General features: G+C 40.8%; 2 protein-coding genes across 2 annotated transcripts in view; one reads left to right on the top strand and one right to left on the bottom strand.

Moving 5' to 3' along the window:
- The window catches only part of mhc1b.L (major histocompatibility complex nonclassical class Ib L homeolog), a 175,480-nt gene that overhangs the window by 113,606 nt on the left and 38,378 nt on the right, over positions 1–23,496 (top strand).
- Positions 16,974–23,456, bottom strand: LOC108705563 (GDP-L-fucose synthase-like). The gene is made up of 7 exons (XM_041573981.1): positions 23,368–23,456; positions 20,815–20,972; positions 20,215–20,267; positions 19,850–19,916; positions 19,014–19,093; positions 18,144–18,243; positions 16,974–17,511 (listed from the first exon to the last, which is right to left on the bottom strand). The coding sequence occupies exons 1-7, from the start codon at positions 23,454–23,456 to the stop codon at positions 17,456–17,458; spliced, it is 603 nt and encodes a 200-aa protein (XP_041429915.1). The 3' UTR covers positions 16,974–17,455.

Raw genomic sequence — 23,496 nt, 5'->3', positions numbered from 1 at the left:
ACTAAGAATTGTCTGGGTGTTTGATTAGTGTTAGAAGCCCATGGGTCTGGCAGCTTCAGGCAGATCATTTTATTGTGGTCCATTTATATGTGACACATTCAATATGTTCATGGAATGTTACATACATGTATTTCAGTAGCTGCAGCCATAATGCCAATGCTACAGACTGATGAGAGAATGGGACACGGCCCCCTGAATACTGGCACACACGTGGGGGGCTTCTGTGTAACCCTGGGACTGTATATACTTGTACAGACAAGCACAGAGCATAATGCAGGTGTTGTTCAACTACAACTTCCATAATCCACTAAATAAAAGTTATACTTTAGCAGCAGTTTTATTTTTGGCCAGCACTGCTATAAACTATATAGGGAGGCAAGACTGGTTAGCAATGGTATCTTCCACTCTCCACTCATGTTGTGGTTACAGTTGCTACGCAGTGATGTCACAAAGCTACCTGCTGCCTCATCACATGCCATTTCAAGGCTGAAATAGCTGCCCCTACTGTGATGTCATAATGGTACGAGCCAGTGAAAAGCCAGTAAACATCCCTGCTGCTCTCAGATGCACCGGACGAGCCTGGAAGAGAGACATGCAACAAGATGCAGAGAGGTAAGTGGCCTGCAAATAGCATAATATATATATATATATACCCCCTGCTGTCATTTCTATAGATTTTATAAGTCACTTAGGAGTTACGTGACCATATAACAGCACAAGGGTGAGACTTATAATGTGTTGTTACTATATATGATGCTAGGGATGCTGGATGTTATAGTTCAACAGCAGGAGGGCTGGGGGTTAATAGAAAGCATATCAATTAATTAATTAATGGACTGTATCAATTAGGGAGGCACTGACTCCACTATGGGATTATTTGATCTTTAATGAGAGCTGGGAAGCCTCCAATATTAAAGAGAGGATAAGGGAATGGTTTAATTGTGCCCCAATAGTTGCAATTGGGTGGGATGTGGGATAGATGGGTGCTGCACCCGGGAATGTTGGGAATGTCGGGGTGTCCCAATTGAATCTAAACGGTAACTGCCCCAGTGGGTTTATTTAAATAGAAGGGAAAAGTCAGAGCCCCCAGTCGTTCCTATATGAGCACTGACTTGTGATTTACACACTCAATTGGAACAGTCGCTCTATTACGATTCTCATGTATCTTATCAGCCATACAGCAGCTTCATCTATAGAAAAGGACCCGAGAACCCCCTTTTTATGTTTTTTCAGGGGACCAGAGCAAATGTGGTACAAAATCCAGGAAAACAATCAGGGAAAACCACTATGTATTACATAATATATATAAGTATATACTCAAGGGATGAGGTTTTACTGTACAGGTATGGGATCCGTTATCCAGAAACTCGCTATCCAGAAAGCTCTGAATTACGGGAAGTCCGGCTCCAATAGACTCCATTATAATAAAATAATTAAAATTTTGAAAAATGATTTCCTTTATCTCTCCCAACTAAAATATAATTAATCCTTATTGGAAGCAAAAGCAGCCTATTGGGTTTATTTAATGTTTACATGATTTTCTAGCAGACCTAAGGTATGAAGATCCAAATTATGCAAAGATCCATTATCCAGAAAAAAACTCAGTTCCCGAGAATTCTGGAAAACATGTCCTATACCTGTATATAAAAGTCACATGAATTTAAAGGGGAACTATCGCGAAATTAAACATTTGTAAAAAGAATCATTGCATCAAGTTATTAAAATATCTAAATATAATATATTTAAAAATGTACAGTTTTTAAAATACTGCCATCATTATAGTGAATCCATGCCTAGCTGCATCTCTCTTACCTGCCTCTGGCCAGCTCTGAGGTCGGGTTGGGTTTCTCCACATAACAGCACTATCCTCTCTCTCACATAAGCTTATATGCAAGTACTGAGACACAGGAGTATGCGGCTCCAGATTGATGTTGCTGCTTAGCTAATACTCCCGTGTCTCAGTACTCGCATACAAGCTAATGTGTGGCAGGGAAGGAAAGTTGTAAAGAAAGTTATCAGTCCACCTTTATTTCCACATTCCAGGGAGGGGGAGCTGCAGAGGAAGAGCAGCTTACTGTGAAACACGGAGCTTTTAAACTTAGCAAACTACGATGCTGGCTCCGGGGGGGGGGGGGTGCTGGCTCCAGGGGGGGAAAAATGCTGGCTCCAGGGGGGTGCTGGCTCTAGGGGGGGGCAGAATGGATGCCGGCAGAGGGGAGGGAAAGGATGCGGGGGACAGAACAGGTGCCGGCAGAGGGGAGAGAAAGGCTGCGGGGGCAGAACGGCTGCAGAGAGAGAGGCTGCGGCAGACAGAACGGATGCCGGCAGAGGAGAGGGAAAGGCTGTGGGGGACAGTATGGATGCCGGCAGAGGGGAGGGAAAGGCTGCGGGGGCAGAACAGGTGCAGAGAGAGAGGCTGAGGGGACAGAACGGATGCCGGCAGAGGGGAGGGAAAGGATACAGGGGACAGAACAGGTGCCAGCAGAGGGGAGAGAAAGGCTGCGGGGCCAGAACGGCTGCAGAGAGCGAGGCTGCGGGGGACAGAACGGATGCCGGCAGAGGAGAGGGAAAGGCTGCGGCGGACAGTATGGATGCCGGCAGAAGGGAGGGAAAGGCTGTGGGGGCAGAACAGGTGCAGAGAGAGAAAGGCTGAGGGGACAGAATGGGTGCCGGCAGACGAGAGGGAAAGGCTGTGGGGGACAGTATGGATGCCAGCAGAGGAGAGGGAAAGGATGCGGGAAAGAGCGATAAATTCAGAAAAGGCTTGACAAAATATCCTGGGGGTGAGAGAGAGACATGCTGGGGGAGGGAACATAACTGCTGGGCAAAAGAGTGGGGAGAGAACGTAATGGAATGGCAGAGTTTCTGTCAGCGTGAGCAGAGAAAAGCATCTAGAAGTGACGTCACGAACCCGGAAGTCAGTCCTGGAAGAGACACCCCTAAATACAGTCCCTAAATAAAGCCCCAAATAAAAACCCCAAAAACCCTAAAAAAAAATCCCCAAAAAACCCCTAAAAAACCCCAAATACATAAAAAAGCCCCAAATACACCCCCAAAAAACCTTTAAATACAGTCCAAAAAAGCCCCCAAAAACATTCCGAAAAAAAACCCCAAAAAAAGTACCAAAAACAGTCCCCCAAAAAAAGGCCCCCAAATACCGCCCCCAAAAAATTCCCATATATGGGGGCCTAAATCAGTCCCCTAAAAAAAAAAAAATACTTCCCAAAAAAGCCCCTAAAGCACCCCCCCCTAAACCCCTAACATTCCAAAACAGCAAATAAAAACAACCCCCCAAAAACGATTCAAAAAAACCCTGAAAATCCCCAAAGATCCCCCAAATAAAGCCCCTAAATAAAACCCCCAATTAAAGACCCTAAATGCATCCCCTTAAATAAAGCCCCTAAGTACAGTCCCTAAATAAACCCACTAAAAGCATCCCCCAAATAACCCCTAAATACAGTCAATAAATACAGAACCTAAATACAGACACTAAAAAAATCCCCTAAATAAAGTCCCTAAAAAAACCCACTAAATGCATCCCCTAAATATAGCTTTAAAGAAATCAAACTAAACACAGTCCCTAAATAAATTCCCTAAATAAAACCCCTAAATAAAGATCCTAAAAAAAGCCCCAAAATAAAAACGCCCAAAAAAAACCCACTAAAAACATCCCCCAAATACAGTACCTAAAAAAGACCCTAAATACATCCCCTAAAAAAAGGCCATTAAATACAGTCCCTAAATAAAGCCCCTAAATACATCCTCTAAATAAAGCCCCTAAATGCATCCCCTACATAAAGCCCATAAATACAGTTCCTAAATACAGCCCATAAAAATAACCCCTAAATACAGTCCCTCAATAAAACCCCTAAATATATCCCCTAAATGCATCCCCCAAATACATCCCCTAAATACAGCCCCTAAATACATCCCCTAAATAGTCCCTTAATACAGTCCCTAAATAAAGCCCCTAAAAACATTCCCGAAATAAAGCCCCTAAATAAAGTACCGAAATACAGTCCCAAAACAAAGCCCCTAAATACCTCCCCTAAAACAGTCCCTATATATGGGCCATAAATACAGTCCCTAAATAAAAAACCTAAATACATTCCCTGAAAAAAAGCCCCTAAATGCATCCCCTACATAAAGCCCATAAATACAGTTCCTAAATACAGCCCATAAAAACAACCCCTAAATACAGACTCTCAATAAAACCCCTAAATACATCCCCTAAATAAAGCCCCTAAGTACAGTCACGAAATACACTCCCAAAAAGAACCCCTAAATACATCCCCTAAATAAAGCCCCTAAAAACATCCCGAAATACAGTCCCTAATTAAAGCCTCTAAATGAATCCCCTAAATAAAGCCCCTAAATAAAGCCCCTAAATAAAGCCCCTAAAGACAGCCACTAAAAACATACCCTAAATACAGTCACTAAATAAAACCCCTAAATAAAGCTCCTAAATGCATCCCCTAAAAATAGTCCCTAAAAAACCCACTAAATGCATCCCCTAAATATAGCCCTCAAGAAATCCTCTAAACACAGTCCCTAAATAATCCCCTAAATACATTCCCTAAATAAAACCCCTAAATAAAGCCGCTAAATATAATCCCTAAATAAACCCACTAAAAACATCCCCTAAATAAAGCCCCTAAATAAAGCCCTAAATACATCCCCTAAATACAGCCCCAAAATACATCCCCTAAATAGTCCCTAAATACAGTCCCTAAATAAAGTCCCTAAAAACATTCCTGAAATAAAGCCCTAAATAAAGTACCGAAATACAGTCCCTAAACAAAGCCCCTAAATACCTCCCCTAAAAACATTCCCTATATGCGGGCCATAAATACAGTCCCTAAAAAAAACCCCTAAATACATTCCCTAAATAAAGCCCCTAAATGCATCCCCTAAATACAGTCCCTAAATAAAGCCCTTAAATACATCCCCTAAATACAGTCAATAAATACAGCCCCTAAATGCATCCCCTAAATAAAGCCGCTAAATACAATCCCTAAATAAACCCACTAAAAACATCCCCTAAATACATTACCTAAATAAAGCCCTAAAAATCCCTAAAAAACCATAAATAAAGTCCCTAAATAAACCCCTAAATACATCCCCTAAATAAGCCCTAAAACATCCCTAAATCCATATTCCCTAAATAAAGCCCCTAAATACATTCCCGAAATAAAGCCCCTAAATAAAGTACCGAAATACAGTCCCTAAACAAAGCCCCTAAATACCTCCCCTAAAAACATTCCCTATATATACGGGCTATAAATACAGTGCCTAAATAACCTAAATACATTCCTAAATAAAGCCCTAAATGCATCCCCTAAATACAGTCCCTAAAAAGCCCTTAAACATACCCCTAAATAAGTCAATAAAACCCCTAAATGCATCCCCTAAATAAAGCCGCTAAATACAATCCCTAAATAAACCCACTAAAAACATCCCCTAAATACAGTACCTAAATAAAGCCCCTAAATACATCCCCTAAAAAAAGACATTAAATACAGTCCCTAATAAAACCCCTAAATACAAGCCCCTAAATACAGCCCCTAAAAACATCCCCTAAATGTCCCTAAATACAGTCCCAAAAAGCCTACATACATTCCCTAAATAAGCCCCTAAAAAATACCGTAAATACAGTCCCTAAAAAAGCCTAATACCCCCTAAAACATCCCCCAAAAAGGCTATAAATACAGTGCCTAAATAAAACCCCTAAATACATTCCCTAAATAAAGCCCCTAAATGCATCCCCTACATAAAGGCCCTAAAAACAGTTCCGAAATACACTCCAAAAATAAATTGCCTAAATAAATCCCCTAAAAACAGTCCCTAAATAAACTCACTAATTGCATCCCCTAAATAAATCCCTAAAAAATCCCTTAAATACACTCCCGAAAAAAAGCCCCTATATACTTCCCTTAAAAAAAAAACCCTAAATACAGTCCCTAAATACCGTCGCTCAATAAAGCCCCTAAAAACATCCCCTAAATACAGCCCCTAAAAACATTCCCTAAATACAGTCACTAAATACAGCCCCTAAAAAGCTCCTAAATAAACCCCATACATACATTCCCTAAATACAGTCCCTAAATAAAGTCCCTAAATAAAGCCTCTAAATGCATTCCATAAATATAGTCCCTAAATACGGCCACTAAAAATATCCCCTAAATAAATTCCCTAAATAAAACCCCTAAATAAAGCCCCTAAATGCACCCCTAAATAAAGCCCCTACATAAAGTCTCTAAATAAAGCCGTTAAATACATCCCCTAAATATAGACCCTATATACAGTCTCGAAATATAGTCCCTAAATAAAGCCCCTAAATACAACCACTAAATACATCCCATAAATACAGCACCTAAAAACAGTTCTTAAATCAAGCCCCTAAATACATCCCCTAAATAATGCCCCTGAATACAGTCCCTAAATACAGTCCCTAAATAAAGCCCCTAAATATATCCCCTAAATACAGTCCCTAAAAACATTCCCTAAATACATTTCCTAAATATAGTCCCTAAATAAACCCCCTAAATGCATCCCCTGATTAAGCCCTAAAGAATCCCCTAAATACAATCCAGAAATACAGTCCCTAAATAATGCGCCTAAAAACATCTCCTAAATACAGTCCCTAGATAAAGCCGCCAAATACAGTCCCTAAATACAGTCCCTAAATACAGTCCCTAAATAAAGCCCCTAAAAACATCCCCTAAATACAGTTCGTAAATGCAGTGAATAAATACAGTCCCTAAATACAACCCCTAAATACATCCCATAAATACAGCCCCTAAACACAGTCCTGAAATACAGCCCCTAAAAAAAGCCCATAAATACAGTTCCTAAATACAGCTCATAAAAACAAACCCTAAATACAGTCCCTAAATAAAACCCATAATTAAACCCCCTAAATAAAACCCCTAATTAAAGCCCCTCAGTGCAGTCCCTAAATAAACCCACTTTATCCCCTAAATAACTCATCAAAACAGTCAATAAATACAGTCCCTAAATACAGTCCCAAAATACAGCCACTAAAAACATACCCTAAATAAAATCCCCAAAAAAGCGCCTAAATGCATCCCCTAAATAAAGCCCTTTAAATACAGTCCCTAAATAAACCCCCTAAATGCATCCCCTAAATAAAGGCCTAAAACCATTCCCTAACTACAGTCCCTAAAAAAAGCCCAGAAATAAATCCAATAAATAAAGCCCTTAAATCGTCCCGAAATACAGTCCCTACATAAAGCCATTAAATACATCCCCTAAAAACAGTCCTTAAATACAGGCCCTAAATACAGTCCCTAAAAAAAGCCCCTAAATACATACCCTAAATACAGCCCCTAAATACATCCCATAAATACAATCCCAAAATACAGTCCTGAAATAAAGTCCCTAAATAAAGCCCCTAAATGTATCCCCTAAATAAAGTTTCTAAATACAGTCCCTAATTAAAGCCCCTAAAAATATCCCATACATACAGTCCCTAAATGCATCCCCTAAATGCATCCCCTAAATACATCCCCTCAATGCAGTCCTTATATACAGGCCCTAAATACAGTCCCTAAATGAAACTCATAAATAAATCCCATAAATACATTCCCTAAATACAGTCCGTAATTAAAGCCCCTAAATGCATCCCAAAAATATAGTCCCTAAATATAGTCCATAAAAACATCCCCTAAATACAGTCCATAAATAAAAGTTTTAAATAAATCCGTGAATGCATCCCCTAAGTAAAGCCCTAAAAACATCCCCTAAATAAAGTCCCTAAATAAAACCCCTAAAAACAGTTCCAAAATACAGTCCCTAAATACATTCCCTAAATATAGTCACTAAATAAACCCCCTATATGCGTCCTCTAAATAAAGCCCTAAAACATTCCCTTAATACAGTCCCTAAATAAAGCTGCTAAATACAATCCTGAAAATAAAGCCCGTAAATACATCCCCTAAATACAGTCCCTATATAAAACCCTTAAATAAAGCCCCTAAATGCATCCCCTAAATAAAGCCCTTTAAATACAGTCCCTAAATAAAGCCCCTAAATGCATCCCCTAAATAAAGCCCTAAAACCTTTCCCTAAATATAGTCCCTAAATAAAGCCCAGAAATACATCCCCTAAATAAAGCCCCTAAATACAGTCCCTAAATAAAGCCCCTAAATACATCCACTAAATACAGCCCCTAAAAACATCCCCGAAATACAGTCCCTAAATGCATCCCCTAAATGCATCCCCTAAATAAAGCCCCTAAATGCAGTCCCTAAATAATGCCCCTAAATGCATCACCTAAATAAAGCCCCTAAATACAGTCAATAAATACAGTCCCAAAAACAGCCCCTAAAAACATTTCCGAAATATAGTCCCTAAATAAAGCCCCTAAATACATCCCTAAATACAGTCCCTAAATACAGCCCTTAAATACGTTACCTACATAGAGCCCCTAAATAAAGCCCTACAACATCCCCTAAATAAAGTCCCTAAATAAAGCCCCTTAATACAGTTCCAAAATACTGTCCCTAAATAAAGCCCTACAAACATCCCCTAAATAGTCCCTAAATAAAGCCCCAATTACATCCCCTAAAAATAGCCCTTAAAAAGATCCCCTAAATATAGTCCCTAAATAAAGCCCCTAAATACAGCCCCTAAATAAACCTCCTAAGTGCATTCCTTAAGTAAAGCCCTGAAAACATCCCCTAAATACAGTCCCTAAATAAAGCCCCTAAATACATCCCCTAAATAAAGTCCCTTAATATAGGCCCTAAATACAGCCTCTAAATACATCCCTTAAAAACATCCCCTAAATATAGTCCCTAAATACAGTACCTAAATAAAGCCCTTAAATGCATCCCCTAAATAAAGCCCCTAACTACAGTCCCTAAATACACCCCCTAAATAAAGCATTCCCTAAATACAATCCCTAAATGAAACCCCTAAATACAGTCCCTAAAAACATCCCCGAAATACACTCCCTAAATAAAGCCCCTAAATGCATCCCCTACATACAGATGGAGCCAGAAAGAATTGTACATCTGGCGCGCTGTAACGGATCAAGATAAATGCGCTAGTCGCGTCACATGCAGGGAAACACGATGCCCCGACGTTCTCCAAAGAGAGGAGCATAAATTAAAATAGGCGCAATTACACAAACGGCCACCAGGTGGCGCCTGATCGGCACTTCATTTACAGTGTACATCTTTAATACACGTCTCCCTCTCAGATCCATTTTTACTTTCTCCCCGATTTTTACTTAATCTCCTGTGTCCATCTCAGACCAATATTATATCTGTCCCATATCTCTATTTTTTTCATCTGCCTCAGGGTATCTTTCACACTACAAACAGAGCTATAGCCATATTGTAGTAAAGTGTGGTTAGGGTGCTGCTTTTGGTAATTTAAAGTCATAGTTTTGAATCCCCCCTCTGCCTAATTTTCACTTTATCTCCTTTGTCCCTCTCTCAGCCAATTTTTATTTTGCGCTCTGTCCCTCTGCCTCCCCAATTTTTGCATTATCCCATGTGTCCGTCTCAGCCCGAACTTACATTTGTTCCCCGGTCTCTCTATTTTCCTCCGTGTATCTTCTGCACCACAAGCTATAGCCTAATAGTAGTGTAGTGGTTAGAGGATTGGTTTTGATAATGGAAGGTCATAGGTTTGAATCCCCTCTCAACCTGATTTTTACTTTATTCCCTTTAAACCTCTCAGCCCAATTTTTTACTTTATACCCTTTGTCCCTCTGCCTCCCCAATATTTACTTTTTCCCTGTGTCCCTGTCTCAGCCCGATTTTTACTTTATCCCTGTGTCCCTGTGTCAGCTCGATTTTTACTTTATCCCTGTGTCCCTGTGTCAGCTCGATTTTTACTTTATCCCTGTGTCCTTGTCTCAGGCCGATTTTTATTTTAACCCTGTGTCACTGTCTCAGCTCAATTTTTATTTTCTGCTCTTTCCCTCTGCCTCCCCAATTTTTACATTATCCCATGTGTACATCTGTCCCCCGGTCTCTCTACTTTGATCATTTTTCTACGTGTATCTTCTGCTAAGAAAGCTGTAGCCCTATTGTAGAGTAGTGGTTAGGGAATTGGTTTTGATAATGGAAGGTCATAGGTTTGAATCCCCTCTCAACCCGATTTTTACTTTATTCCCTTTAAACCTCTCTCAGCCCAATTTTTACTTTATTCCCTTTAAACCTCTCTCAGCCCAATTTTTACTTTATCCCCTTTGTCCCTCTGCCACCCCAATATTTACTTTTTCCTTGTATCTCTCTCTCAGCCCGATTTTTTTTCTTTATCCCTGTGTCCCTGTCTCAGCCCGATTTTTATTTTCCGCTCTGTCCCTCTGCCTCACCAATTTTTAATTTATCCCATGTATCCGTCTCAGCCCAAAATTACATCTGTCCCCCGGTCTCTCTACTTTGATCATTTTTCTACGTGTATCTTCTGCTAAGAAAGCTGTAGCCCTATTGTAGAGTAGTGGTTAGGGAATTGGTTTTGATAATGGAAGGTCATAGGTTTGAATCCCCTCTCAACCCGATTTTTACTTTATTCCCTTTAAACCTCTCTCAGCCCAATTTTTACTTTATTCCCTTTAAACCTCTCTCAGCCCAATTTTTACTTTATCCCCTTTGTCCCTCTGCCACCCCAATATTTACTTTTTCCTTGTATCTCTCTCTCAGCCCGATTTTTTTCTTTATCCCTGTGTCCCTGTCTCAGCCCGATTTTTATTTTCCGCTCTGTCCCTCTGCCTCACCAATTTTTAATTTATCCCATGTATCCGTCTCAGCCCAAAATTACATCTGTCCCCTGGTCTCTCTACTTTGATCATTTTTCTACGTGTATCTTCTGCAAAGAAAGCTGTAGCCCTATTGTAGAGTAGTGGTTAGGGAATTGGTTTTGATAATGGAAGGTCATAGGTTTGAATCCCCTCTCAACCCGATTTTTACTTTATTCCCTTTAAACCTCTCTCAGCCCAATTTTTACTTTATTCCCTTTAAACCTCTCTCAGCCCAATTTTTACTTTATCCCCTTTGTCCCTCTGCCACCCCAATATTTACTTTTTCCTTGTATCTCTCTCTCAGCCCGATTTTTTTTTTTTTTTCTTTATCCCTGTGTCCCTGTCTCAGCCCGATTTTTATTTTGCCTAAATGAAGCCCCTAAATAAAGCCCCTAAAGACTTCCCATGCATACAGCCCCTAAATACATCCCATAAATACAGTACCTAAAGAAAGCCCCTAAATGCATCCCCTAAGTACAGTCCGTAAATAAAGCCCCTAAATGCATCCCCTAATTAAAGCCCTAAAAACATTCCCTAAATACAGTCCCTAAATCAAACCCTTAATTACATCCACTAAATACAGACCCTAAAAACATCCCCCAAATACAGTCCCTAAATAAAGCCCCTAAATGCTTCCCCTAAATAAATCCCCTAAATGCATCACCTAAATAAAGCCCCTAAATACAGTCAATGAATACAGTCCCAAATACAGCCCCTAAATACATACCATAAATAAAGCCCCTAAAAACAGTCCCGAAATATAGTCCCGAAATAAAGCACCTAAATACATCCCCTAAATAAAGTCCCTAAATATAGGCCCTAAATACAGTCCCTAAATAAATTACCTACATACAGCCCCTAAATATAGTCATAAACACATCCCCTAAATTAAGTCCCTGAATAAAGCCTCTAAATGCATCCCCTAAATAAATCCCCTAAATACATATCCTAAATAAACCCCCTAAATGCATCCCCTAAAAACTTCCCCTAAATAAAGCCCCTAAATACATACCCTAAATACAGTCCCAAAGTACCGTTCCTAAATAAAGCCCCTAAAAACATCCCCTAAATATAGTCCCTAAATACAGTCCCTAAATAAAGCCCCTAAAAACATCCCTTAAATTCAGTCCCTAAATACTGTCGATAAATACAGTCCCTAAATACAACCCATAAATACAGCCCTTAAAAACAGTCCCAAAATAAAGCCCCTAAATGCATCCCCTAAATAAAGCCCCTAAATACAGTCGCTAAATAAAACCCCTAAATGCATCCCCTAAGTAAAGCCCTAAAAACATTGTGTAAATACAGTCCTTAAATAAAACCCCTAAGTAAAGCCCCTAAATGCATCCCCTAAATGCATACCTTATATACAGTCCCTAAAAAAACCCTAAATGCATCCCCTATATAAAGCCCTAAAAACATCCCCTAAATACAGTACCTAAATAAAGCCCCTAAATACATCCCGTAAATACAGTGCCTAAATAAAGCCCCTAAAGACTTCCCATGCATACAGCCCCTAAATACATCCCATAAATACAGTACCTAAAGAAAGCCCCTAAATGCATCCCCTAAGTACAGTCCGTAAATAAAGCCCCTAAATGCATCCCCTAATTAAAGCCCTAAAAACATCCCCTAAATAAAGTCCCTAAATAAAACCCCTAAAAACAGTTCCAAAATACAGTCCCTAAATACATTCCCTAAATATAGTCACTAAATAAACCCCCTATATGTGTCCTCTAAATAAAGCCCTAAAACATTCCCTTAATACAGTCCCTAAATAAAGCCGCTAAATACAATCATGAAAATACAGTCCCTATATACATCCCCTAAATAAAGTCCCTAAATATAGGCCCTAAATAAAGACCCTAAATACATCCACTAAAAACATCCCCTAAATAAAGTCCATCAATACAGTGGCTAAATAAAACTCCTAAATGCATCCCTTAAGTAAATCCCTAAGAACATCCCCTAAATACAGTTCCTAAATAAAGCCCCTAAATACATCCCCTACATAAAGCCCGTAATACAGTTTAGCAATAGTCACTAAATAAAGCTCCCAAATACAGTCACTAAATACAGGCCCTCAATACAGCCCCTAAATACATCCACTAAAAACTTCCCTTAAATATAGTCCCTGAATACAGTACCTAAATAAAGCCCCTAAATGCATCCCCTAAATACAGATCTAAGTACAGTTCCTAAATAAAGCCCCTAAATACATCCCCTAAATAAAGCCCTAAAAACATTCCCTAAATACAGTCCCTAAATCAAACCCTTAATAACATCCACTAAATACAGACCCTAAAAACATCCCCCAAATACAGTCCCTAAATAAAGCCCCTAAATGCTTCCCCTAAATAAATCCCCTAAATGCATCACCTAAATAAAGCCCCTAAATACAGTCAATGAATACAGTCCCAAATACAGCCCCTAAATACATACCATAAATAAAGCCCCTAAAAACAGTCCCGAAATATAGTCCCTAAATAAAGCACCTAAATACATCCCCTAAATAAAGTCCCTAAATATAGGCCCTAAATACAGTCCCTAAATAAATTACCTACATACAGCCCCTAAATATAGTCATAAACACATCCCCTAAATTAAGTCCCTGAATAAAGCCCCTAAATGCATCCCCTAAATAAATCCCCTAAATACATATCCTAAATAAACCCCCTAAATGCATCCCCTAAAAACTTCCCCTAAATAAAGTCCCTAAATAAAGCCCCTAAATACATACCCTAAATACAGTCCCAAAGTACCGTTCCTAAATAAAGCCCCTAAAAACATCCCTTAAATTCAGTCCCTAAATACTGTCGATAAATACAGTCCCTAAATACAACCCATAAATACAGCCCTTAAAAACAGTCCCAAAATAAAGCCCCTAAATGCATCCCCTAAATAAAGCCCCTAAATACAGTCGCTAAATAAAACCCCTAAATGCATCCCCTAAGTAAAGCCCTAAAAATATTGTGTAAATACAGTCCCTAAATAAAACCCCTAAGTAAAGCCCCTAAATGCATCCCCTAAATGCATACCTTATATACAGTCCCTAAAAAAACCCTAAATGCATCCCCTATATAAAGCCCTAAAAACATCATCTAAATACAGTACCTAAATAAAGAACCTAAATACATCCCGTAAATACAGTTGATACATACAATCCCTAAGTAAAGCCCCTAAATACAGTCGCTAAATAAAACCCCTAAATGCATCCCCTAAGTAAAGCTCTAAATACATCCCCTAAATACAGTCCCTTAATAGAGCCCCTAAATACATCCCCTAAATAAAGCCCCTAAACACATCCCCTAAATACACTCCCTAAATAGAGGACCTAAATACATCCCCTAAATACAGTCCCTACATACAGTACCTAATTAAAGCCCCTAAATGCATCCCCTAAATAAAGCCCTTATAATATTTCCTAAATACAGTCCCTAAATAAAGCCCCTAAATGCATCCCCTAAATACAGTCCCTAAAAAAACCCTAAATGCATCCCCTATATAAAGCCCTAAAAACATCATCTAAATACAGTACCTAAATAAAGAACCTAAATACATCCCGTAAATACAGTTGATACATACAATCCCTAAGTAAAGCCCCTAAATACAGTCGCTAAATAAAACCCCTAAATGCATCCCCTAAGTAAAGCTCTAAATACATCCCCTAAATACAGTCCCTTAATAGAGCCCCTAAATACATCCCCTAAATAAAGCCCCTAAACACATCCCCTAAATACACTCCCTAAATAGAGGACCTAAATACATCCCCTAAATACAGTCCCTACATACAGTACCTAATTAAAGCCCCTAAATGCATCCCCTAAATAAAGCCCTTATAATATTTCCTAAATACAGTCCCTAAATAAAGCCCCTAAATGCATCCCCTAAATACAGTCCCTAAATAAAGCCACTAAATGCATCCCCTAAATAAAGCCCCTAAATACAGTCTCTAAATACAGTCCTTAAATGTATCCCCTAAATAAAGCCCCTAAATACAGTCCCTAAATAAAGCCCCTAAATACATCCCCTAAATACAGTCCCTAAATAAAGCCCCTAAATACAGTCCCTAAATAAAGCCCCTAAATGCATACCCTAAATAAAGCCCCTAAATACAGTCCCTAAATAAAGCCCCTAAATACATCCCCTAAATACAGTCCCTAAATAAAGCCCCTAAATACAGTCCCTAAATAAAGCCCCTAAATGCATACCCTAAATAAAGCCCCTAAATACAGTCCCAAATATAACCCCTAAATACATCCCATGAATATATTCCTTACATAAAGCCCCTAAATAATCCCATAAATAAAGCCCTAAAAACATCCCCTAAATACAGCCCCTAAATACATCCCCTAAATAAAGCCCCTAAATACAGTTCCGAAATTAATTCACTAAATAAACCCCCTAAATACAGTCCCTAAATAAACCCACTAAATGCATCCCCTAAATAAATCCCTAAAAACATCCCCTAAATACAATCGCTAAATAAAGCCCCTAAATACAGTCCCTAAATACAGTCCCTAAATAAAGCCTCTATATAAATCCCCTATATATATTCCCTAAATACATCCCCTAAATATGATGGGGGCTTCCCTCATTGCTGCTCCACATAAACAGCTTGGCTTCCCTTAAAGCTTTAGTCTCCTTTAGGCCAAATACAGCACAGATATGATTTGTCAGTCTCTCAGCAGGCTCCTCCCACACTTCCCGTTTCCTGTGGCACAGAGCTTCCCTCCCCCCAGGTAGTGACATCACATGGCGGCTCACCTAGAGCATTGTGGGACAGACACTGTAGCACGTGACACATGAATATCACACAAATAGAATGTGCCACGCCCATTTGTTGGCCACACCCCCTAATTCCCATGTCCATGTTAGAAATGTGTCAGGTGATTGTGTTGGGTGCTGTCACCCAGTCACTTAGGGGCACCACCCTACAATCACTTCAACTCAAATGAAACGGTTACTTTTTATTTCTGTTTAATGACTACAAACAACTAGACACAGACATTTCTGTTGTTTTTTCTTTTCTCTCACTCTTATTTTTCTTTCTTGTCATTCATTTTCTCATTTGTGAAAAAATAAATAAAATTCACCTTTCCAAGAAAATGGCGTCTTTATTCAATATTCACATGCCATTCACAGGCATGAAATAAAAGCAGCGGCCACTAGTGGCCAACTGGGCCTCCATGTTTCCCTGAGATGGGTGAGCAATAAATCTGCAGAGTGCAGCACTTGTATAATGTACAGACACATTAGGGTAGGAATGGCTAGAGGAGGGGGCAGGGCCAATGAGGGGCCACAAAGAAATGTTATAGCAAAGCCCATGGGAGGATTGAGGAATGTGCAACTCCCTGCATGTGGACTAATGGGAGTTGTAGAGTTGTTCTAATGAATGTGGCCCCAGTACTACAGGCAGCTAATGTGGGATTGTATACTGAGGGCTTACTAAAAGCCTGGAGTGGATGCAAGTTGGACTGGAGTCAGTATCAGAAACAGCACAAGCTGACTATTATTTCCCAGGGCCCATTATTCATTATGTAAGGGCCCCCCCCAGCCAGGGAAGCCACTCCCATTCCTCTGTGTCTCCCCCAGAGCCTCTGTGCCAGGCAACTGAACACTTTCCTCACTGGTGACCCTCTATGAAAGGTACCGGGGGGGGGGGAATTATCCTCATTAAAAAACAGAAAGAACAGGTTAGTTCTCCTTTAAGGAATACTGGGAGTTACTGTACATGTAATATTGTGGGTCACAGGGAATACTGGGAATATTGGTACTAACCAGCCTACACACACATTGCCTGGATTTCTATATATACAATATATATAATGTACTGTACTATTTTATATATAATATATACAATATATAGAATGTAATGTACTATTTCTATAGATACAATATATATATAGTGAATAAAGTACCCCCTCTTGTAAAATATAAGGATATTATAAGTTACCGAGGAGTTTCATGACCATATAAAAGTACGAGGCCGAAGGCCGAGTGTTTTTATACAGGTCATGGAACTCCGAGGTAACTTCTAATATCCTCATATTTTACAACTGTGGGTACTTTATTTATTATAATACACAAGTTTCAGTGAGTCATGTGACAGAAATGACATCAGAACTCACCGTTTATAACTGATGACATCAGAACTCACAGTTTATAAGGATATCATTTACAGGATATTTATGGCTTTTGTGTATTAGATAATGTACTGTACTATTTCTATATATATACAATATATATAATGTACCAGTCTGATGGGTGGGATCATGGGAAGCTGCAGACTGCACTGGTAGAACAGAATGGAGCAGTCTAATATCACACTTGCACCCCCGGGTACCACAAGCAGGATATTTCTAATCAGCCCCATCCTGTATGTGTTACACTTACCCCCATTCTCCCTAAATCTTACAAATGTACTCATGTGCCAGTGCAGGAGCCAGACCCACGGGGCCCCACTGTAGGTACAGTACAGATTAATAAAGGGGAAATACATTAACCAATCACCCTCCACTAAGATTCCGGACAGAAAGACAGATCTACAATTCCTAATGCTGCTTTGCAGATGAAAATAATTCATCTCCCACCACCAGTCCCAGGGGTCACAGGCACCGCTCTCCCTCGCCAGGGGCCCGAACATCAAGCTCTTTGTCTGTGCAAACTGCCATCTCTTCACTTTCTGGCCTGGGCATAGTTACAGTCAAACCAGTTACAGGTTTCCTGCACTGCTAAAGGGAAGAAACAGCAGCATCAGTACATGGTACCTCCCCTCTCTATGGACTCACCCGTGTATGCGTGTATTTATATCTACTATATGTAAGTGTATACAGTATGTATGTGTGTATGTGTGAATGTATGTATTTATGTGACTATGTATGTATATATGTATGTATGTATACACGTATGTAACTAGCAGCCTTTATTAGAGCTCTGCTGCTACAAAGAGACAGTATCCCTCTTGTGCAATATATCCGGCTTGTGCTGAACATACTTTTGTTTTAATCCCCCTGTATAATGGGCTCCTGCTTATCTGTGAGGCAAAACATTTGTAATCGTAACAAAGGGCTGAAGGAAGTTTGTCATCATTTGTGACACTCATCTAATTACGGGGGGGGGGATAATTAATCAGGAATCAAAACAGTGCTCTGTTCCTGTTTTACATAAATAACAACAAGTAAATATACATATTTATAAAATATATAGGCAGAAAGTATTTTCAGCACAATTTCTGTTGTTCATGTGGGAAGAAGGACTTTATACGTGTGTACTGCCCCTTTAATGCGTCGCACTGGTGTAACACACATCACTAGTGCTGGTTATGGTCACAATGTTGCTGGGCTGTACCACTCGCCTCTCTTACCTTTATTGAAGGGGGTGAACTGAAAGTCCAGCAGGTATTTCCTGAGCTTGTGGTTACTCGCAGTCTTCTTGAACTGCCCATCAGACTTTGTGCTGTCGGACTGAGGTCGGGGGCAGTTAAGGGTAAAACATATTGTAGTCTAGTAGACTTCCAACAGTGAGGTGTTCTCTTCCCCATGGTCAATCAGGAACCACTCCCTGTGAAATGGACCCCCCCAAGTACTCAAACCACTTTCCTAAACCCATGGGCTGCTCTCTTCCGCATGGTCAATCAGGAACCACGCCCTGTGAAATGGAACTCCCCCAAGTACTCAAACCACTTTCCTAAACCCCTGGGCTGCTCTCTTCCCCATGGTCAATCAGGAACCACGCCCTGTGAAATGGACCCCCCCCAAGTACTCAAACCACTTCCCTAAACCCTTGGGCTGCTCTCTTCCCCATGGTCAGGCAGGAAAATCCTCCTGGATAGAAAGTGAATTCATTAGGGGCCCAGTAATTACCCAGGTCCAGTGCTCTGATCCTCTGTACTTCTTGCTCATACTCTCCTCTCTGTCTCATGCTCAGGGAGAACTGCCCCCAGGGAAAGTGAATTCAATCTCCTATTGGATTGTGGGTAAGTGGGTAGGACTTATCACCTGTCACTTTCATTTGGGTCCAGTCTCTGCCACTGATCAGAGGAGAGTGAGAGTAGTCCAGATTCAGAGCTTTGTCCCTTGGGTAAGTGAGGGTTAAATTCCCTTAGCCACTTAATAGGGTGGGTTAACCCCTTCATTCCCTAACATGCATGGGCACTGCTGGTGAGTGAGTGTGAGTACAGACACATGTGCTTGTGTGTATCTATTACACGTATAAATACTCAGCCCAAGGATACAATCAGCTCTCCCTTAAACTCCATGGCTGCTACGATGCTCTCGGCTGCTTCCTTGATGGACACCTCATCCTCCTCTCCAACTGGAACAGAACAAGTCACAGATCAGCACATGAACCCAAATGAGCTTCAGTACAATGATCCCCAACTTATGCTTCACACTTATTAGCTCCCCCTATAATATATATATATATATATATATATATATATATATATATATATATATATATATATATATAAACCCAGGTGTTATTAGCTCATCAGCTTTTCTTTGCTGCCATTATCTCTAAGGCTTGTCTCTATCCATAGCCCTCCCTTCCTCTACTGCTCCAACTCCTTCTGAGAAGCCAATGGGCTGACAGTTATGTCATATACAGGTATAGCAGCACCTTCATCCCCAAACTACACCCATAATAATCTATACTCAAATATTCTACAACAGTCCCCTGTACTAAGCACAATTCAGCAGGAACAGTCCCTAAGTTTGCTCATAGTCTGTACAGAGAGTTCCCATAAAACTATGGCAGCATAGGTATTCCCCTGTACTAAGCACAATTCAGCAGGAACAGCCCCTAAGTTTGCTCATAGTCTGTACAGAGAGATCCCATAAAACTATGGCAGCATAGGTATATCCTGTACTAAGCACAATTCAGCAGGAACAGCCCCTAAGTTTACTTAAAGTAGCAATATGTGTATTTTCAATGTTATAAAGAGTATACCATGGTTTATATGAAATAGGAATATATTTGGCCCATGGAGGGGAAAAAAAAGAACAGTAAGTGTGAACATACAAAGAGAGGTAACAGATAAGTATCTGGGGTACAGGTAGCACTTCTTACCAGAAAGAATAATGGGGTCCACCTCATTGTACTCCCTCAGCACCCAAATGAAAAGCCTTGCTAGATCCTAGGATAGAAACACACGCAGTTAGATGTAGGGGCTGAACCGCAACCAACCCAACCCTTAAAGCTACAGTCAGAGTCAGACTATCAACCCTTTGCTCAGTTGTGTGTGGGCACCAGCAGACATGGGGTTGGCCTGGGTACAGACACACAAACAGATTTCTGTGTGAGACTGGTGAGGAGTTAGACTGTCTCTGGCCATCTGTGTACAGCAGTCTCTAGCTGAGGTGAAGACATTGCACATTTCTATTTTTGGTTAACCCTAGCTCTGCCCTTGGATATACAATACTCCTGTCCCTTACCAGTGAGTAGATGAACTGTCTCCGTGTCCAAACAGAGAGAGCAGTGCCATTCTCTGAAACCACAAGAAGCCATTGTTAGTCCTAGAGTGGAACAAAACCCTGTCTGACTGAGCAAGGAATGGATCTACAGTACCTGAGCTGCTCAGTACTTACATCTGAATCCAGTGTATCCCCAACATTGTACTATCTGTTGTACTACATGAGTAACATATTGCTCTTACCAAAGACATATATAAGGTAGCCCCCACTATAACTAAACCCAAATATGCAGATAAATGACCTATTGATGTGGTTCACTCGGTATATATAGAGAAAACATATATAAAATCATTATTTAGTGGCAGGAATGGTTTAGATGATCCAAGTCGGCCCCAGTGAAGACAATAATACTCCATGCAGACCTGTAACCCAACCGCTTCTTCCCCTACACACACAAGAATATGCAATATACTCCATACAAATGTGCAGGGAGGCTGCAGTAGAAAGCCCTGTGCAATTTAATGTTTCCAAGCCTGTAATTGAGTATAATTATAAGTACAACTATAAATCTCTCATGGTGGGTTGTGCGTCTGATAGTGAGCAAGTTGTGCAAAAACTCACGCTTGGCCGAGTAGACTTTGTGAATGAGCCCCAGCAGGACGTGCCCCTCGTCAATATTGAAATTATCGTGTGGGCCGAAGACGTTGGTGGGAATGACGGAGGTGAATTTACAGCCGTGCTGTTCATAGTAAGCTCTGGAGACAAGAGATTCAAATGCTCTGTAAGGCTACAACTGTATTGTTATTGCTTCTTTCATTAGTCATATTTCTATTCAGGCCTCTCCTTTATATTCTAGTCTTTTAGTCAAATCAATGCATGGTTGCTAGGGGACTTTAGACCCTAGCAACCAGATGGCTGACATTGCAAATTATAGAGCTGCTGAATAAAAGGTGAAATAACTCAAAAACCACAAATAATAAAAAAATGAAAACCAATTCCAAATTGCCTTGAATTCAAAGCGAGTGTGGGAGCTGCTAAGCGAGTGTTGCATGTGACTAAGTGTTAAGCAGCGTTAAAAACCTCAAGGCGTTTAAAACCGAAAAGGCATTTGTGAGGAACATTAACACCGAAAGCTGAAAGTGTATTAAAGTAATGACAATATAATGTGTTGTTGTGCTGCACTTGTACAACTGGTGTGTTTTCTTCAGAAACTCCATTTTAGTTTATACACTGTATTTTTTTGTGTAACTGTTCCTTTTACAGCACTGAAAATCCCATCCCTGCAAGCACCTATAAAAACTTGACTGCAGGGCTTACAATCCTACTTCATTTTTCCAGTGCCCCAATAATCTGTACAAACTATTGTCACAGTGATATAATCACTGATGTGCTACAGAGCAGTAAAGCCATTATTTATCATTCCCATCAGTCCCTCACTCAGTGAGTTTACAATCTAATATCCCTATCACATTCCCATCAGTCCCTGCCCCAGTGAGTTTACAATCTAAGGTCCCTATCACATTCTCATCAGTCCCTGCCCCAGTGAGCTTACAATCTAAGGTCCCTATCACTTTCTCATCTGTCCCTGCCCCAGTGAGTTTACAGTCTAAGGTCCCTATCACATTCCTATTTGTCCATGTCCCAGTGAGCTTACAATCTAAGGTCCCTATCACATTCCTATCAGTCCCTGCTCCAGTGAGCTTACAATCTAAGGTCCCTATCACATTCCCATCAGTTCCTGCCCCAATGATCTTACAATCTAAGGTCCCTATCACATTCCCATCAGTCCCTGCCCCAGTGAGCTTACAATCTTAGGTCCTATCACATTCCCATCAGTCCCTGCCCCAGTGAGCTTACAATCTAAGGTCCCTATCACTTTCCCATCTGTCCCTGTACTAGTGAGTTTACAGTCTAAGGTCCCTATCACATTCCTATTTGTCCATGTCCCAGTGATCTTATAATCTAAGGTCCCTATCACATTCCCATCAGTCCCTGCCCCAGCGATCTTACATTCTAAGGTCCCTATAACTTTCCCATCAGTCCCTGCCCCACTGAGCTTAGAATCTAATGTCCCTATCACATTCCCATCAGTCCATGCCCCAGTGGGTTTTCAATCTAAGGTCCCTATCACATTCCCATCAGTCCCTGCCCCAGTGAGCTTACAATCTAAATTCCTTAACACTTTCCCATCAGTCCCTGCCCCAGTGAGCTTACAATCTAAGGTCCCTATCACATTCCCATCAGACCCTGCCCCATTGAGTTTACAATCTAAGGTCCCTATCACATTCCCATCAATCCCTGCCCCAGTGAGCTTACAATCTAATCTAAGGTCCCTATCACATTCCTATTTGTCCATGTCCCAGTGAGCTTACAATCTTAGGTCCCTATCACATTCCCATCAGTCCCTGCCCCAGTGAGTTTACAATCTAAGGTCACTATCACATTCCCATCAATCCCTGTCCCAGTGAGCTTACAATCTAAGGTCCCTATCTCATTACCATCAGTCCCTACCCCAGTGAGTTTACAATCTAAGGTCCTATCACTTTCCCATCTGTCCCTGCCCCAGTGAGCTTACAATCTAAGGTCCCTATCACATTCCCATCAGTCCCTGCCCCAGTGAGCTTACAATCTAAACCTTTATTATTGCAGTAAGCCTGAAACACATTACATTTTATCACTCGGCCAGAAACCTGTTCATCATTCTGGATAGTGACAGACATGCTCTTTGGCTCCAGCATTACAACTCCCGGCACCCTGAGCCAGAATCTGTAAGGTGCTTCAGCATTCCGGGTGGAGTGTTTCCCGGGGCCGTATCCATAGACAGAAGAGGTGAGAGGCAGGACAGTAGCACAGGGGTTGGGGATATAAATAATGCAAGAGAAATGTCACTGCTTTATCTTTATTATTTGCCCTGTTTGCTCAGCACTGGGCCCATGTTGCTCTGTGGCTACAAACACTGAGCAGGGCAGTTGGCAACGGCTAATCCAGGCCCTTTAGAAAAAAAGGTGACAGCACAAGCACCGCAATATGCAACAGTGCCCCCCAAAGGTCTGACCCTGCAACTGCAGTGCTCTGGGAAACACACACACACACAAGAACAGCAACACAACAAGCAATAGCACCCCCAGTGGCCTGGAACAGTCACTGCATCTCAGCCATTACTTACTTACTTACCCAGAAGCCCCTGTCGATAGAGTGCTGATGCCAAACCACTGTGCAGCAGAGAAAGAATGCTGGGAGCTGTAGTTCTGTAGCAGACCCATTAGGGAAGGCCACACTAAGCTTAAGCAATCATTCTCGATC

Source organism: Xenopus laevis, chromosome 8L (assembly GCF_017654675.1).
Source record: "Xenopus laevis strain J_2021 chromosome 8L, Xenopus_laevis_v10.1, whole genome shotgun sequence".
NCBI classification, from domain to species: domain Eukaryota; kingdom Metazoa; phylum Chordata; class Amphibia; order Anura; family Pipidae; genus Xenopus; species Xenopus laevis.
Note: the sequence above shows the minus strand (reverse complement) of the source record. Positions and strands in the feature narration are given on the sequence as shown.